At 40.1% G+C, this 20,111-nt stretch overlaps 1 protein-coding gene across 1 annotated transcript in view; it reads left to right on the forward strand.

Moving 5' to 3' along the window:
* The first annotated feature begins 1,302 nt into the window (after positions 1 to 1,302).
* The window catches only part of cttnbp2nla (CTTNBP2 N-terminal like a), a 63,295-nt gene continuing 44,486 nt past the window's right edge, over positions 1,303 to 20,111 (forward strand). Inside the window, exons 1-2 of the mRNA XM_061889306.1 lie at positions 1,303 to 1,485; positions 13,504 to 13,608. Of these exons, the coding sequence (XP_061745290.1) occupies positions 1,318 to 1,485; positions 13,504 to 13,608 (273 nt within the window). The 5' untranslated portion in view covers positions 1,303 to 1,317. The remainder of the gene's footprint in view (positions 1,486 to 13,503; positions 13,609 to 20,111) is intronic.

Consider the following 20,111-nt stretch of genomic DNA (forward strand, 5'->3'; position numbering starts at 1 on the left):
CTTTCTGTACTATTGCATTAAAAACATTCCACGTCTGCTTCCCCTGAAATCGTGTGAACGTTGCCCTCTACTGGCAACTTTTGAGCACTGCACGCATGTCTGCAGCTTCTTGAGGCTGCAGCAAAATAACTCAAATGATGATGTTGCATAGAGCATTGGTTCTCAAATGGGGGTACGCGTACCCCTGGGGGTACTTGAAGGTATGCCAAGGGGTACGTGAGATTTTTTTTTAAATATTCTAAAAATAGCAACAATTCAAAAATCCTTTAGAAATGTATTAATTGAATAATACGTCAACAAAATATTATAATGTAAGTTCATAAACCGTGAAAAGAAATGCAACAATGCAATATTCAGTGTTGACAGCTAGATTTTTTGTGGACATGTTCCATAAATATTGATGTTAAATATTTCTTTTTTTGTAAAGAAATGTTTAGAATTAAGTTCATGAATCCAGATGGATTTCTATTACAATCCCCAAAGAGGGCACTTTAAGTTGATGATTACTTCTATGTGTAGAAATCTTTATTTATATTTAAATCACCTATTTATTTTTCAACAATTTTTTGGTTATTTTTAGATCATTTTTTTCCAAATAGTTCAAGAAAGACCACTCTACAAATGAGCAATATTTTGCACTGTTATACAATTTAATAAATCAGAAACTGATGACATAGTGCTGTATTTTACTTCTTTATCTCTTTTTTTTCAACCAAAAATGCTTTGCTCTGATTAGGGGGTACTTGAATTAAAAAAAAAAAATTCACAAGGGGTACATCACTGAAACAAGTTTGAGAACCACTGGCATAGAAAACAGAAGCACACATTTATTTAATCAAAAACACAACACTTTCATAACTACAGTATATTATTTATTATAATATGTCATGCTTTGTCTGTGCAGTATGTTGCATGGGTGTGCTTATTTTGCCACGCATGCAAATGTATTTTAATGATCAAACAACACCAAAATATATTTTATTACTGTTATAAAAAGTGTTGATACTTGCCAAAAAAAAAATGAAGTTTTTTAATAGTTTGTGATTGTGCAGGTGTACCTAATGATGTGGCCGCTGAGTTCGTTACGCTGTAAAAAAGTACAAACAAAGTCCCCGGTTAGGGTTAAAAACAAGCGGTAAGTATTTTAATGGGACTTGGTCACATTTCACACTAGTAAAGTCTCAAGATTATTTTTTTCCTCCAGGAGATTTCTTCCAGCAGCTCAGGAATGCTAAACAAAGAAATCGAACTGAATCCAAGTGGGGAGGAACGCTGTTATCCCCGCCCATTTCCCCCCAGCTCGTTTCTCATTCGTCAATGCCAACATGTTCGCCTTTCCTATTGGCCAGTCTTGGCTGCCTGTCAAACCAGACTCCACCTTTCCGCTGCGTCGGAATCAATGGGACTCAAAATAGCAGAAACAAATCTTCCGAAAAGAAAGTTCATGTGGGACGTTTTCAAAAGAGCTTCGAGGACCACATGAAGGTAAAAAACACACACAAAAAAAAACTATTGATGTTTTGGTGTCGTCGCAGAGAATCAATGCTTATATTTTGAATCGAGTGTGTGCTAGTTTTGTTTGAAAAATACTCGGCGAAAAAGGATGCGAATTAGTTTTGAGATAGACTGCGAGATAGTGGCCGAGCACTTTTGTTATATAACTACTAAGTAAGATAACGTGTTTAAAATTTTTACAACTAAACCTGTCCACAAGGCCGACATTCAAAACTTCGAAACGTTGACTTTTGTTTTGAACAAAACCGATTGATCCCACTCAAGTTGTGCAAATTCCCAGCTAAATCTCCCACCGTGAACGTTCCATTTTTTCCCCCTGTATTTTTTTTCTATTTGAATGGTGGCAAGGCAAGAAAAGAAGCCAGTAGCCTCCAGAAAGACCCAAATTAGATTGTCCACTAAATCCAATCCAACATGCAGACTTCATGCTTGCGCTCAGGGCTCAACTAGATGAAGTAAACACACTTAGCTTCCTCAGTTGACCCCCAGCAGCAATCTGCTATTTCTATTGGGTTTGCACTCAGTAGGCTTGACTTGTCAACACTGGTTTCCTAATTGTAATGTTCTGCCTTTTAGTATTGCTAAATCATCAATGGTGTTTCTGTATTCAGCATATAAGACGACACAATCTACAAGAATCTATGTATATATATAGTCAGCCACCGATTGTGCAAGTTCTCCCACTTAAAATGATGACAGAGGTCTGTAATTTTCATCATAGGTACACTTCAACTGTGAGAGACAGAATGTGGAAAAAAAATCCAGGAATTCACATTGTAGGAATTTTAAATAATTTATTTGTAAATTATGGTGGAAAATAAGTATTAGGTCACTTCAAACAAGTAAGATCTCGGGCGCTCACAGACCTGTAACTTCTTCTTTAAGAAGCTCTTCTGTCCTCCACTCGTTACCTGTATTAATGGCAATTGTTTGAACTCGTTATCTGTATAAAAGACACCTGTCCACAGCCTCAAACAGTCAGACTCCAAACTCCACTATGGCCAAGACCAAAGAGCTGTCGAAGGACACCGGGAAAAGAATTGTAGACCTGCGCCAGACTGGGAAGAGTGAATCTACAATAGGCAAGCAGCTTGGTGTGGAAAAAATCAACTGTGGGAGCAATTATCAGAAAATGGAAGATATACAAGACCGCTGATAATCTCCATCGATCTGGGGCTCCACGCAAGATCTCATCCCGTGGGGTCAAAATGATCATGAGAATGGTGAGCAAAAATCCCAGAACCACACAGGGGGACCCGGTGAATGACCTGCAGAGAGCTGACACCAAAGTAACAGAGGTTACCATCAGTAACACACTACGCCGACAGGGAATCAAATCCTGCAATGCCAGACGTGTCCCCCTGCTTGAGCCAGTGCATGTCCAGGCCCGTTTGAAGTTTGCCAGAGAGCACATGGGAGAATGTCATGTGGTCAGATGAAACCAAAACAGAACTTTTTGGTGTAAACTCAACTCGTCGTGTTTGGAGGAAGAAGAATACTAAGTTGCATCCCAAGAACACCATACCTACTGTGAAGCATGGGGGTGGAAACATCATGCTTTGGGGCTGTTTTTCTGCTAAGGGGACAGGACGATTAATCCGTGTTAAGGTAGAATGAATGGGGCCATGTATCGTGACATTTTGAGACAAATTCCTTCCATCAGTGAGAGCTTTGAATGGTTGACCAAATACTTATTTTCCACCATAATTTACAAATAAATTCTTTAAAATTCCTACAATGGGAATTCCTGGATTTTTTTTTCACATTCTGTCTCTAACAGTGAGAAGTGTACCTATGATGTAAATTTTAAGTGGGAGAACTTGCACAATTGGTGGCTGACTAAATATTTTTTGCCCCACTGTGTGTGTATATATATATATATATATATATATATATATATATATATATATATATATATATATATATATATATATATATATATATATATATATATATATATATATAAAAACTGACATGTGGCTGTGTGCACATGAAAGTGTGACCAAATCTGCTGGGTCAAAAGTATACATACAGCAATGTTGACCACAGAACTTTCCTCCAGAAGGTCTTATCTTTGTCCATGTGATGCCAGATGAAACAAAAAATTAGCTGTTTGGCCACAATACCCCGCAATATGTTTGGAGGAGAAAAGGTGAGGTCTTTAATCCCAGGAACATCTATGAAACGTACCGGTCGTGACATTGCTGGTTTACAAGCAGACGAGCATGTTCCGCGGCACACAATCACTGAGTACTTAAAAGCAGACACAGTGTGTAAACAGAAAAGGGAGAACGGACGCATTTTTGGTGTAAAAACTAATGATAAAGGTGAAGTTAGATCACTGAATCGCCCTCGGGAAGAGGTGCTTTAAGACATGGCTAGCTAGTGTTTTAGCTACTTCTAAATCACTAATCCTCGCCTCCTTGGCGACAAATAAAGTAAGTTCAGGGTTTCCCGCAGCGCTTTGTTGCTAAGGCGGATGCTTTAACAACAAAGGGCCACTGCTTAACACAACATAAAGGCAACACAACAAATACCCAGAATCCTTTGTATCCGTGACAATTCTTGACTATTTCATACAGCCCGCTATCGAGATATATATCGTATATTGCCACTCAGCATACGGATCGGAAATCACAACCAAAAATTGTAGGCTTCTTCATGCGACAAAGCTGGCCTACTTCACCACAGTCTGTAGTCTATTGCCCTCCCAGGCTATGGTGTGATGGAGATGTGATGGTGGCGACAGGCCAAATTACACTGTTCCTTACACCCATCCAGCCAAAACTTCTGGAGCTTCTGCTTCTTCATTATGTTAAATATCTGTCTAGCTGCACATGCTGGAACCGAGTAGCTAGGGCAGAATATTTTTTTTATTGACAGTGTAAATAATTCAAAGGAAGGAACATCAATCCTCAACAAAACTTCTGGAGCTTCTGCTTCTTCATTATGTTAACTATCTGTCTAGCTGCAAATGCTGGAATAGAGTAGCTAGGGCACAATAATTATTTTATTGACAGTGTAAATAATTCAAAAATAATTCAAAAGAAGGAACATCAATTCTCAACAAAACTTCTGGAGCTTCTGCCTCGTCATTATGTTAACTATCTGTCTTGCTACACATGCTGGAATCGAGTAGCTAGGCTAGAATAAATATTTTATTGACAGTGTAAATGCTTCTGTGTTTATTTTGCAATGAAGTCTTCTGATGAAACATCCGAATGTTGATGTCGGGCCCCTGAGCCCTTGTGCTCTTGAAACTGGGGCCCGCTTCATGATGTAGCTGAATAGCCCTGATCTACGCCGTCGTTGCATGTTGTGTGTGTTGTCAGCGTTGCAGACCAGGCGCACGGCTGACCTGGCTTCAAACCAACCCTGATTAAAGGATTACGGGTCACGGGGCGCTTTAAAGCAAAAACTAGAAAAGGTGTGGGAGTTCTGTCCATGCCTGCCTGATGATGATGATGATGATGATGATGATGATGATGATGACGACGATGACTCATGTCGTCCCCTTGCCCGGTGGAACAATCCCCACCCCCGGTGATCAGGGAGGCCCGTGGAATTAGCGAGTGGGCTGGTAAAAGCCGAAATGAGAGCCCCTGTGTAGTTTAATTAGCCCTGCGGTGGGGCCCCAAGCCGCGAGTGATGGCCATGGCGGGGCGGCGACACTGTGGGCCTTCTTTGTAAAGGATCCGCCAACCATGATTTGTCACTCATCCTTTTAAAGCAATTATATGTGCTCATTGCGCCCTGAAATAACAGCGAGCTGATCATCTTTATGGCACACTGGCTTGTAATAAGGAGAGTAGCGTCTTTGTCATCACTTAGTGCTACTTTAGTGGTCTGTAATGTGAGTGGACCAGCCAGGACCACCATTGGCATTGTACAAACATTGCGGTGCATTAGACCATTTTGAGACATTTTAAAACATCTCCTCCATACGCACATTCACGGTACAAACAAACATATACACATACCTGTACATATACATTCACTGTACAAACATACATATATACATACATGTACATATGCATTCACTGTACAAACATACATCCATGTACATATGCATTCACTGTAAAAACATACATATACACATACATGTACATATACATTCACTGTACAAACATACATATATACATACATGTACATATGCATTCACTGTACAAACATACATCCATGTACATATACATTCACTGTGAAAACATACATATACACATGTACATATGCATTCACTGTACAAACATACATATATACATACATGTACATATGCATTCACTGTACAAACATACATCCATGTACATATGCATTCACTGTGAAAACATACATATACACATGTACATATGCATTCACTGTACAAACATACATATAGACATACATGCACATATGCATTCACTGTAAAAACATACATATATGTACATATGCATTCACTGTACAAACATACACATATACATACATATACATATGCATTCACTGTACAAACATACATATACACATACATGTACATATGCACTCACTGTAAAAACATACGTATACACATACATGTACATATACATTCACTGTACAAACATACGTATGTACATACATGTACATATGCACTCACTGTAAAAACATACATATACACATACATGTACATATACATTCACTGTACAAACATACATATATACATACATGTACATATGCACTCACTGTAAAAACATACATATGCACATACATGTACATATACATTCACTGTAAAAACATACATATACACATACATGTACAAATACATTCACTGTACAAACATACATATATACATACATGTACATATGCATTCACTGTAAAAACATGAATATATACATACATGTACATATGCATTCACTGTAAAAACATACATATAGACATACATGTACATATACATTTACTGTACAAACATACATATATACATACATGTACATATGCACTCACTGTAAAAACATACATTTACTCATACATATACATTCACGATACAAACATACATATATACATACATGCATATATGCATTCACTGTAAAAACATACATATGCACATACATGTACATATACGTTCACTGTAAAAACATACATATACACATACATGTACATATGCATTCACTGTAAAAACATACATGTACACATACATGTACATATGCATTCACTGTACAAACATACATATAGACGTACATGCACATATGCATTCACTGTAAAAACATACATATATACATACATGTACATATGCATTCACTGTAAAAACATACATATAGACATACATGTACATATACATTCACTGTACAAACATACATATATACATACATGTACATATGCACTCACTGTAAAAACATACATTTACTCATACATATACATATATATTTACTGTACAAACATACATATATACATACAAGTACATATGCACTCACTGTAAAAACATACATTTACACATACATATACATTCACTGTACAAACATACATATATACATACATGCATATATGCATTCACTGTAAAAACATACATATGCACATACATGTACATATGCATTCACTGTAAAAACATACATATGGACATACATGCACATATGTATTCACTGTAAAAACATACATATAGACATACATTCACTGTACAAACATACATATATACATACATGTACATATGCATTCACTGTACAAACATACATATAGACATACATGCACATATGCATTCACTGTAAAAACATACATATATACATATATGTACATATGCATTCACTGTACAAACACACATATACATACATGTACATACACATTCACAGTACAAACATACATATACATGTACATATGCATTCACTGTACAAACATACATATACACATACTGTACATCAGTGACGTGCGGTGAGGTTTATTGCTGGTGAGGCACTGATGTAATCAGAATCCGATTTACAAATATAAAGTATGCGCTCTGCGCAGATTATTTGCCATTTGATTAGCAGCAGTTTACGGGTTATGTTTAATTTCTGTATTCTTTACATATACAGTGGGGCAAAAAAGTATTTAGTCAGCCACCGATTGTGCAAGTTCTCCCACTTAAAATGATTACAGAGGTCTTTAATTTACATCATAGGTACACTTCAACTGTTAGAGACAGAATGTGAAAAAAAAATCCAGGAATTCACATCGTAGGAATTTTAAATAATCTATTTGTATATTATGGTGGAAAATAAGTATTTGGTCAACCATTCAAAGCTCTCACTGATGGAAGGAGGTTTTGGCTCAAAATCTCACGATACATGGCCCCACTCATTCTTTCCTTAACACGGATCAATCGTCCTGTCCCCTTTGCAGAAAAATAGCCCCAAAGTATGATGTTTCCACCCCCGTGCTTCACAGTAGGTATGGTGTTCTTGGGATGCAACTCAGTATTCTTCTTCCTCCAAACATGACGGGTCCAAACACGAAGAGTTGAGTTTGTACCAAAATGGATACACGGATGATACAGCAGAGGATTGGGAGAATGTCATGTGGTCAGATGAAACCAAAATAGAACTTTCAAGCCAACATGGATCCCTACCAAATGTCAACCAGCAGGTTTCGGTGAGAAAATTGTGGTTAAAAAGTCAGTTCTTACCGGAGAATAGCTTAGCTTGTGCCGTCTGTAGCTGCTGTCGATTCCCCTGAGACACTGCGCGTCAACACACTCTTGGAGAAACCCTTCCGACTATCAGGTACTATTTAACTCACCAAAACACTAGCAACACAATAGAAAGACAAGGGATTTCCCAGAATTATCCTAGTAAATGTCTCTAAAAACATTGTTTTTTTAATAATTTTTTTTTCTAGTCCGTCGCTATCAATATCCTCAAACACGAATCTTTCATCCTCGCTCAAATTAATGGGGAAATTGTCGTTTTCTCGGTCCGAATAGCACTTTTTGTTGGAGGCTCCCATTAAAAACAATGTGAAGATGTGAGGAGCCCCCACACGTGTGATGTCATCATCTGCGACTTCCGGTAGAGGCAGGGCTTTTCTCTTAACACCGAAAGTTGCGAACTTTATCGTGGATGTTCTCTACTAAATCCTTTCAGCAAATATATATATATATATATATATATATATATATATATATATATATATATATATTTATATTTTATCTTTATATAGCGCTTTTCTCTAGTGACTCAAAGCGCTTTACATAGTGAAACCCAATATCAAATTTTTACATTTAAACCAGTGTGGGTGGCACTGGGAGCAGGTGGGTAAAGTGTCTTGCCCAAGGACACAACGGCAGTGACTAGGATGACGGAAGCGGGAATCAAACCTGCAACCCTCAAGTTGCTGGCACGGCCACTCTACCAACCGAGCTATACCGTGAACTGGAATCCGGGGGGGGGGGGCAATGACCAAGAAGAACGCGGTGTTGGAATATAATTACATAATATTTACATATATAATATTTATGTATTTATGTATATTTACATATTTACATAATATGTAACTATTGGCATATGGCAATATCGCGAAATGATCAAGTATGACACATAGAATGGACCTGCTATCCCCGTTTAAATAAGAAAATCTCATTTCGGTAGGCCTTTAAAATAATTAGCGCATGCTTACTTTTACCGCATGCCTTTGGTAAGCGCAGGAGTGAGAAGAGGGTTTTAAATTAATTAGCGCCCCGGCGGCAATTCAAGGAAATACGTTATACAAAAAATGGGGGCTACGTTTACACATCAGTTTTGCACGTTTAAATGAGCAATTCTCCCAAAGCGCTGCACTTGAAAGCAATGTTTTTCGCTCTGTGTTTTAACAGAATGAAAGATGTCTGGGAAATATTGCAGCTTTCAAAGCCAACAGAAGAAAAACTGCCAGCTGCTGCCTCTCATTATGTAACCTCCGCCCCCCACTTTCTTCTGAAGACTTCATGATGTGGAAAGTCGGTGGGAGGCCCGAGAAACGACCCCCCCCCGGCCTTGTCAGACGTTGATGTTTTTACACAACTTAAAACCGCATCGCACCTTGCTGCAGGCCGCACCTGTGTAAGCATCGTCGGCGGTCGTAGCCCCCGAAATGTCCGTCACGTCGACGGCTTTTCATGCTCTTTTTCAAAGAGCAGCCGGCATATGTTCGGTGGCGGCGAGTGCGGTGGGATGTTTGGACGCCGCGGGGCTGCAGAAGCAACACAGCTGCGAGATTACAGTGCAGCGACACTACAAAGAGACCACGCCGCGTTTTTCTCACACGCGGAAATGTTACGCTGACCGACCAAAATGATGCTTTTTGTGCGTAATTCCTCGTGTTGTGGTTCAAGGTGTTTATGTGCTCAGCTAGAGCTAGTAGGAGGCAACATCGTAATACTCGGTCCTTTCTACACTAACATCCATCTGTTTTCTACCGCTTCTCCCTTTTTGGGAGTCACGGGGGTTGCTGAAGCCTAACTCAGCTGCATTGGGGCGGGATCCGCGGTAAACCTTGGACAAGTCACCACCACATCACAGGGCCAACACAGATGTAAAGACAACAGTTGTTGTCCAGGGTAAATCCCACATAGCCTTATCTTTGTCCACACACACACAACTGGAATCCTTGGGGGGGATGGGGGGTGGGATGGGTGTCTGTTAGGGGAGGCGACCAAAAAGAACGTGGAGTTGGAATATAATTACAACACTTTATGTGCATATTTATATACATATTTATATAATATTTACATAATATGTAAATACAAGCTCATTCACAGACAGAGTCCCATTGTTTTTATGAGCGGTCGAGCGAGTCAAAAGCCGGAAAAAAATAAAGAAATAAAAAACAGCCGTAATTCTTTTGTGGCGGGCCGCCACAAATAAATGAATGTGTGGGAAACCCTGCTTTATATACTCTGGACCTAGACGTTGAGTCCGCGACATACATGGCGGACAATAACTCATGCGGTCTGCTTTGTCAGTCCAAATGCCTTTGCCGTTTTCCGTAGTCTTCCCTCGATGGCCAAGTAATACAAAGCACACGCATTCTCGTTGTCTCTCCTTCGACAAATGGACAAAGTTTTTCGCTAAGTAGAAAAGTTCTCTTGATTGATTGATATTTTTATTAGTAGATTGCACAGTTCAGTACATATTCCGTACAATTGACCACTAAATGGTAACACCCGAATAAGTTTTTCAACTTGTTTAAGTCGGTGTCCACTTTAATCAATTCATGCCGTCTGAGAAGTGTTGTATCCCAAATAGCTGCAATGGGTTTCTCTTAATGTATTCATGTATGATTTCTACAAGCGTCCGTACAGACACGGGCATGTCTGGATGACTCGCTTCCATATTTCCATTGGTTAGCTCCGAAACCGCTTTATTATGAAGCGGGCTATGGCGCGTTCTTTCTGACGTCACTTCCTCTCCAAATTCAGTTTGTAAACGATCAATGAGTCCATACAAAGCTAAGAGCCAAAGATTCAAGAAATACACGGCGCACTTACGTGTGTAAAAAAATTGTCCGAGGAGGGGGGCCTTAAACGATGATGTGGAGAGGCTGAGCCGACGGGCCGACAGAGTGGCCCAAGATGGCGGCGAGGAGGCGGAGAAATCGAGTGGGCGGCGAGGCGGGGCGTGCCGGGAGCGACGCCGGAGGTGATATCAGTTGTGTGGTTGGCGCACCTGGACACAATGAATGTATCTCCTCTCAATCTATAAAAGGGGGGAAGGAGCAGAGATGGGGGCAGAAGGAGTTGAAGAGCTCGCAGCAGTGCCTAAAGAGAAGAAGCGACAAAGAAGAAGACGAAGACGCGGCCGACTGAGGAGCGAGCAGTGGGAGCGACGACGGCGCAAAAGACTTTCTTTATTTGAAAAAATAAACAAGAGTCAAACCTGCACGAGAATGTCCTTCCTTGATGGTCCTGGGAACCCGCACGACGGCAAGAGTCCGTCACAGATGGTTTAGGGGCTTAGGCTAAATAATTATTTGTATAAGGGGTTATCCGGCTTAGTGTAGACATAGTCTAAGTCGCCGCTGTTTACGTCTACAGCCCATATATGTCGACCAACTCATCGAATCCTGGTCTACAGTGTTCTTATTATTACTAAAAAGTGCATACATTGCATTTTTACCCTTAAATATGCTCTCCGGGTTCACATTTTGATGGTTTTAGTTTAGTTTATTAGGGCCCGAGTTGCGGAACAAGCCCCGCAGGGGGGATGCAGAGCACCACAAGGGCGCTATTGAAATTGCTGTGTTATTTCTTTTTTACATTTGGACGCCATTTTGAAGCCCTTAACATGCTCAAAAAGTCCCCATATTTAAATTTTTCTCCTGCGTCACCTTTTTTACCCGAAAGCAATATTCTCACTGAACACAAGACAATAATGACTGTGCATGTGAGCTGTGTGCTTGGTATTTTTAGGTATTTTATCTATTTATCTATGTTCTTATTTTTTTATGTGTTATGAATTTGCACTAAATTAGTTTTGCTTACAATTTCGTATTACAATGTACAATGACAATAAAGATATATTCTATTCTATTTTATTCTTCTTTAAAGTTAGAAAAAAATTGCCCCTCCTTCCAGTTTCAGATGTCGACAATAAAATCGTAGAAGACGTCTTTCAAGACGGGACGCAGGTGAGAGTCTTAGGAACCCATACCTGTAAACAAACAAGTAGTTGGCCATCTTGGTTTTTGTCTTCCATTTTCCGGTGAAAAAAGGTGGTCGTACTTTTACCAATTCCTCCTTGGAACTTTGACCAAATGAGTCGCGGTTAAAATTACAGACACTACACATATAAGCGATGATAAAATACGAACACATTTTGCCTACGCCATAAGATGTGGGCGGGGCATGGCGCCAAACTTGGCCCAGATGGTCCTTGGCCTGTTGTGGATTGAAAAAAAAAAGAGGTCGTACTTGAACAAACTCCTCCTAGGAACTTGGACCAAATGAGTCGCGGTTAAAATGACAGATACTACACATAGAAGTGCTGATAAATTGCGAATATATTTTGCTTACGCCATAAGATGTGGGCGGGGCATGGCTCCAAACATTGCTCCGATGATTCGCCCCAAAACATGAATCGTCAACGCGGCTCCACAAATTCAGATCTTGATCTTATTTGGTAGAAATGCTGACAATGTGCGCCTTAAGTACACAACCGAGTCATAGTGGGTGGAGCCTAAATGGGGAAATCCCTAAATTCCTTGCAATACCTCATCGGGTGTTGTTGATAAATTGCTTTGGCTTTGCATAGTAGAGTTTTAACTTGCACTTACAGATGTAGCGACCAACTTTAGTTACTGACAGTGGTTTTCTGAAGTGTTCCTCAGCCCATGTGGTGATATCCTTTACACACTGATGTCCCTTTTTGAGGCCGTACCCCCAGAGTGATGAGAAGGTCACAGGCTTAGCCGCTTACGTGCAGCGATTTCTCCAGATTCTCTGAACCTTTTGATGATTTTACGGACCATAGACGGTGAAATCCCTAAATTTTTTGCAATAGCTCATTGAGAAACATTGTTCATAAACTGTTCGACAATTTGCTCACACATTTGTTCACAAAGTGGTGACCCTCGCCCCATCCTTGTTTGTGAATGACCAAGCATTTCATGGAAGCTGATTTTATACCCACTAATGGCACCCACATGTTCCAAATTAGCCTGTTCACCTGTGGGATGTTCCAAATAAGTGTTTGATGAGCATTCCTCAACTTTCTCAGTCTTTTTTGCCACTTGTGACAGCTTTTTTGAAACATGTTGTAGGCATCAAATTCCAAATAAGCTAATATTTGCAAAAAATAACTAAGTTTATCAGTTCGAACGTTAAGTATCTTGTCTTTGCAGTCTATTCAATTGAATATAGGCTGAAAAGAATTTGCAAATCATTGTATTGTGTTTTTATTTACAATTAACACAACGTGCCAACTTCACTGGTTTTGGGTTTTGTAGAACAATGGGTTTACAACATTTGAAACATAAGTCTTTCATTGTGGTTTTCTCCATCTCTTAGTGAAATTGTTTTTCTTCTCCCTTTTGTCCTCCCAATAGTCCAAGCTGAACATGGAGAGTTTGACCAAGCCGGAGTTGCTTATGCTCTTCAGCATCCTGGAAGGAGAGCTGGAAGCGAGAGACATGGTCATTGATACGCTCAAGGTACCTGTTGTCATGACAACCATGTGAATGTGTTGTTTTGTTGAACTCTGCAAAGGATTCTTTCTTTGTTTGTGCACAACTTTCCTGTGAGCAAACCGAGACATCAGAATGGATGTTTGGTATTCTTCTAGGGATGTTTAGGGATTTAAAAATGTGTACGTGTCAGTGGGCTTTAATTAATGGAACAAATGACTGAGAATGAATTTGATAACATTCCATCCATCCATCCATCCATCTTCTTCCGCTTATCCGAGGTCGGGTCGCGGGGGCAACAACCTAAGCAGGGAAACCCAGACTTCCCTTTCCCCAGCCACTTCGTCTAGCTCTTCCCGGGGGATCCCGAGGCATTCCCAGGCCAGCCGGGAAACATAGTCTTCCCAACGTGTCCTGGGTCTTCCCCGTGGCCTCCTACCGGTTGAACGTGCCCTAAACACCTCCCTAGGGAGGCGTTCGGGTGGCATCCTGACCAGATGCCCGAACCACCTCATCTGGCTTCTCTTGATGTGAAGGAGCAGCGGCTTTACTTTGAGTTCCTCCCAGATGGCAGAGCTTCTCACCCTATCTCTAAGTGAGAGCCCCGCCACATGGCGGAGGAAACTCATTTTGGCCGCTTGTACCCGTGATCTTATCCTTTCGGTCATGACCCAAAGCTCATGACCATAGGTGAGGATGGGAACGTAGATCGACCGGTAAATTGAGAACTTTGCCTTCCAGCTCAGCTCCTTCTTCACCACAACGGATCGGTACAACGTCCGCATTACTGAAGACGCCGCACCGATCCGCCTGTCGATCTCACGATCCACTCTTCCCTCACTCGTGAACAAGACTCCTAGGTACTTGAACTCCTCCACTTGGGGCAGTGTCTCCTCCCCAACCCGGAGATGGCATTCCACCCTTTTCCGGGCGAGAACCATGGACTCGGACTTGGAGGTGCTGATTCTCATTCCGGTCGCTTCACACTCGGCTGCAAACCGATCCAGTAAGAGCTGAAGATCCCGGTCAGATGAAGCCATCAGGACCACATCATCTGCAAAAAGCAGAGACCTAATCCTGCGGTCACCAAACCAGAACCCCTCAACGCCTTGACTGCGCCTAGAAATTCTGTCCATAAAAGTTATGAACAGAATCGGTGACAAAGGACAGCCTTGGCGGAGTCCAACCCTCACTGGAAATGTGTTCGACTTACTGCCGGCAATGCGGACCAAGCTCTGACACTGATCGTACAGGGAGCGGACCGCCACAATAAGACAGTCCGATACCCCATACTCTCTGAGCACTCCCCACAGGACTTCCCGAGGGACACGGTCGAATGCCTTCTCCAAGTCCACAAAGCACATGTAGACTAGTTGGGCAAACTCCCATGCACCCTCAAGAACCCTGCGGAGAGTATAGAGCTGGTCCACAGTTCCACGACCAGGACGAAAACCACACTGTTCCTCCTGAATCCGAGGTTCGACTATCCGGCGAAGCCTCCTCTCCAGTACACCTGAATAAACCTTACCGGGAAGGCTGAGGAGTGTGATCCCACGATAGCTGGAACACACCCTGCGGTCCCCCTTCTTAAACAGAGGAACCACCACCCCGGTTTGCCAATCCAGAGGTACCGCCCCCGATGTCCACGCGATGCTGCAAAGTCTTGTCAACCAAGACAGCCCCACAGCATCCAGAGCCTTAAGGAACTCCGGGCGGGTCTCGTCCACCCCCGGGGCCTTGCCACCGAGGAGCTTTTTAACTAAATGACTGAGAATGAATTTGATAACATTCCTGTCATCTGTAAATTGCATGGCCGTGTGTATTAGTTTTCTTTGTCTCATACATGCCAACCCTCCAGGATTTTCCGGGAGACTCCCGAAATTCAGCACCTCTCCCGAAAACCTCCCGGGACAAATTTTCTCCCGAAAATGTCCCGAAATTCAGGCGGAGCTGGAGGCCACGCCCCCTCCAGCTCCATACGGACCTGAGTGAGGACAGCCTGTTTTCACATCCGCTTTCCCACAATATAAAAAGAGTGTCTGCCTAATCTAGAATGATCGAGAGTGAGTTCTTGGTTTCTTATGTGAGTTTATTGTTAGGCTGTTTCAATAACGTCCTCCCAGCGCGGTAACAACACACAACAACAGCAGTCACGTTTTCGTCTACCGTAAAGCAGTTCGTCTGCCGTAAACAGCAGTGTTGTGACACTCTTAAACAGGGTAATACTGCCATCTACTGTACATACATATGGTTAGGAAAATAGTGACATAGAATAGAACAAGGATGGACAATTCACCTGCGATGAGGTGGCGACTTGTCCAGGGTGTACCCCGCCTTCCGCCCAATTGTAGCTGAGATAGGCGCCAGCGCCCCCCGCGACCCCGAAAGGGAATAAGCGGTAGAAAATGGATGGATGGATGGACAATTCAACCCTTAACTCAACAATGAGTAGATGAGTGTTATGTGTGTATATGTGTAAATAAGTGAACACTGAAATTCAAGTATTTATTTTATTTATATATATATATATATATATATATATATATATATATATATATATATATATATATATATATATATATATATATATATATATATATATATATATATATATATATATATATATATGGGCTTCACGGTGGAAGAGGGGTTAGTGCGTCTGCCTCACAATACGAAGGTCCTGCAGTCCTGGGTTCAAATCCAGGCTCGGGATCTTTCTGTGTGGAGTTTGCATGTTCTCCCCGTGAATGCGTGGGTTCCCTCCGGGTACTCCGGCTTCCTCCCACTTCCAAAGGCATGCACCTGGGGATAGGTTGATTGGCAACACTAAATTGGCCCTAGTGTATGAATGTGAGTGTGAATGTTGTCTGTCTATCTGTGTTGGCCCTGCGATGAGGTGGCGACTTGTCCAGGGTGTACCCTGCCTTCCGCCCGACTGTAGCTGAGATAGGCGCCAGCGCCCCCCGCAACCCCAAAAAGGGAATTAGCGGTAGAAAATGGATGGATATATATATATATATATGTGTATATATATATATATATATATATATATATATACATATATATATATATATATATACATATACATATATATATATATATATATATACATATATATATATATATATATAAAGTCATGTATTTCATATATATATATATATATATATTTATATATATATATATATATATGTATGTAATATTTGACTTGGTTGATTGTAGCTGTAAATATACTCCTCCCCTCGTAACCACGCCCCGCCCCACCCCCGACCACGACCCCACTCCCCCCACATCCCGAAATCGGAGGTCTCAAGGTTGGCAAGTATGCTTTGTCTCTTGTTTTATGGGTGTCATAAAACAAAGATTTTCAAAGGAATCTTGATATTTACATGTAACGATTCTTAATCGGTTCAATCGAATTAAAAAATCCTTTAATTTAAACTTTTAATTTGTTTGTTCCAGACAGTCGGGCAAATCATAATGTTGATGTAGATCAGGGGTCTCAAGCTCAATTTACCTGGGGGCCACTGGATGCAGAGTCTCGGTGAGGCTGGGCCGCGAGATAAGATTTCTTGAAAAAAATTGTGCTTGCGCCTCAGTCACCAGTAACCTTTCTCTTCACTGCAGATTTTGAAAAAGACATGTTTGGGGTTGTGGAATATATTTGTATTCAGCCGACGCACGGAGAATAATGTTATTTCCGTAATGTGTGTCGTTCCGCTTTTCCTCTCTACAGCAACACGGTGGTCGGCGGATAATAGCCGGGAAAGTACCTGGATAGCGAGCGCAAAAAAGTGTTATCCGAGGTCATATAGAAATACATGTAGTGTTCATCGTGTGAGGCAATGCAAATTAAACAATAAAAAAAAACAAATAACGGTTTGAATTGGTCCAGGTTATCGGGGACTGTTATTACTGACGGACAGGTGTTGCGTTGTGACTGCAGCCAGGAACGTAAGAAATTATTCGTCTCAATGGCAACGTCTCTGTCGCTTTCACTCATTTGCCGCTTTTCCACTAACGCAGGGGTAGGCAACCCAGAATATTGACAGAGCCAATTTGGACCCAAATAACACAACGCTGTCAAGCACGATTCATATAAAACTCACGGGCCGCACTAACATTAAACTTTCATGTTAAGATGGGGGCTGCAAAATAACGTCTCGTGGGCCGCGTGTCTGAGACCCCTGATGTAGATTACCTATGTCTGCTGTACATATTTACTTTAGAAAAGAGAATTGTAGGATGTTTTTCTTGTTGCCGTATTTATATTTGACTTTATTAAAGGCCTACTGAAACCCACTACTACCGACCATGCAGTCTGATAGTTTATATAAATAAATGATGAAATATTAACATTGCAACACATGCCAATACGGCCGGTTTAGTTTACTAAACTGTAATTTTAAATTTCCCGCAAAGTATCCTATTGAAAACATCGCAAAATGATGACGCATATGGTGACGTCACCGGTTGTAGCGGACATGTTCTTCCAGCCTGATCCAAGCTATAAGTAGTCTGCTTTAATCACATAATTATCAGTATAATCGGTATGTTTCAGCATGTTTCATTAGGTTTCTGTATGTTTCGCTATGTTGCGGCATGTTTCTGTATGTTTCAGTATATTTCCGTAGGTTTCAGCATGTTTTTGTATATTTCGGTATGTTGCGGCATGTTTAGGTATATTTCCGTATGTTTCTGCATATTTCGGTATGTTTCAGTATGTGTCTGTATAATGTGGTATTTTTCAGTATGTTTCAGCAAGTTTCAGTATATTTAGGTATGTTTCAGCATGTTCCTGAATGTTTCGGCATGTTTTAGTATATTTTGGTATGTTTCTTTGCATTTCGGTATATTTCAGTATATTTTGGTATGTTTCAGTATGTTTTAGTATATTTCCATATGTTTCAGTATGTTTCTGTATATTTCGGTATGTTTCAGTATGTGTCTGTATAATTCGGTATTTTTCAGTATATTTCAGCAAGGTTCAGAATATTTAGGTATGTTTCAGCATGTTCCTGAATGTTACGGCTCTTTTTAGTATATTTTGGTATGTTTCTTTGTATTTCGGTATATTTCGGTATGTTTCAGTATGTTTCTGTATATTTTGGTATGTTTCAGTATGTGTCTGTATAATGCGGTATTTTTCAGTATGTTTCAGCAAGTTTCAGTATACTTAGGTATGTTTCAGCATGTTCCTGAATGTTTCGGCATGTTTTAGTATATTTTGGTATGTTTCTTTGCATTTCGGTATATTTCAGTATATTTCGGTATGTTTCAGTATGTTTTAGTATATTTCCGTATGTTTCGGTATATTTCGGTATGTTTCAGTATGTGCCTGTATAATTCGGTATTTTTCAGTATTTTTCAGCAAGTTTCAGTATATTTAGGTATGTTTCAGCATGTTCCTGAATGTTTCGGCATGTTTTAGTATATTTTGGTATGTTTCTTTGCATTTCGGTATATTTCAGTATATTTTGGTATGTTTCAGTATGTTTTAGTATATTTCCATATGTTTCAGTATGTTTCTGTATATTTCGGTATGTTTCAGTATGTGTCTGTATAATTCGGTATTTTTCAGTATGTTTCAGCAAGGTTCAGAATATTTAGGTATGTTTCAGCATGTTCCTGAATGTTACGGCTCTTTTTAGTATATTTTGGTATGTTTCTTTGTATTTCGGTATATTTCGGTATGTTTCAGTATGTTTCTGTATATTTTGGTATGTTTCAGTATGTGTCTGTATAATGCGGTATTTTTCAGTATGTTTCAGCAAGTTTCAGTATACTTAGGTATGTTTCAGCATGTTCCTGAATGTTTCGGCATGTTTTAGTATATTTTGGTATGTTTCTTTGCATTTCGGTATATTTCAGTATATTTCGGTATGTTTCAGTATGTTTTAGTATATTTCCGTATGTTTCGGTATATTTCGGTATGTTTCAGTATGTGCCTGTATAATTCGGTATTTTTCAGTATTTTTCAGCAAGTTTCAGTATATTTAGGTATGTTTCAGCATGTTCCTGAATTTTTCGCCATGTTTTAGTATATTTTGGTATGTTTCTCTGTATTTCGGTATATTTCAGTATATTTCGGTATGTTTCAGTATGTTTTAGTATATTTCCATATGTTTCAGTATGTTTCTTTATATTTTGGTATGTTTCAGTATGTGTCCGTATAATTTGGTATTTTTCAGTATGTTTCAGCATGTTTCTTTGTATTTCGCTATATTTCGGTATGTTTTAGTATATATCCATATATTTCAGTATGTTTCTGTATATTTCGGTATGTTTCAGTATGTGTCTGTATAATTCGGTATTTTTCAGTATGTTTCAGCAAGTTTCAGTATATTTAGGTATGTTTCAGCATGTTCCTGAATGTTTCGGCATGTTTTAGTATATTTTGGTATGTTTCTTTGCATTTCGGTATATTTCAGTATATTTCGGTATGTTTCAGTATGTTTTAGTATATTTCCATACGTTTCAGTATGTTTCTGTATATTTCGGTATGTTTCAGTATGTGTCTGTATAATTCGGTA

Source organism: Nerophis ophidion, linkage group LG02 (genome assembly GCF_033978795.1).
Source record: "Nerophis ophidion isolate RoL-2023_Sa linkage group LG02, RoL_Noph_v1.0, whole genome shotgun sequence".
Classification (NCBI taxonomy): Eukaryota; Metazoa; Chordata; class Actinopteri; order Syngnathiformes; family Syngnathidae; genus Nerophis; species Nerophis ophidion.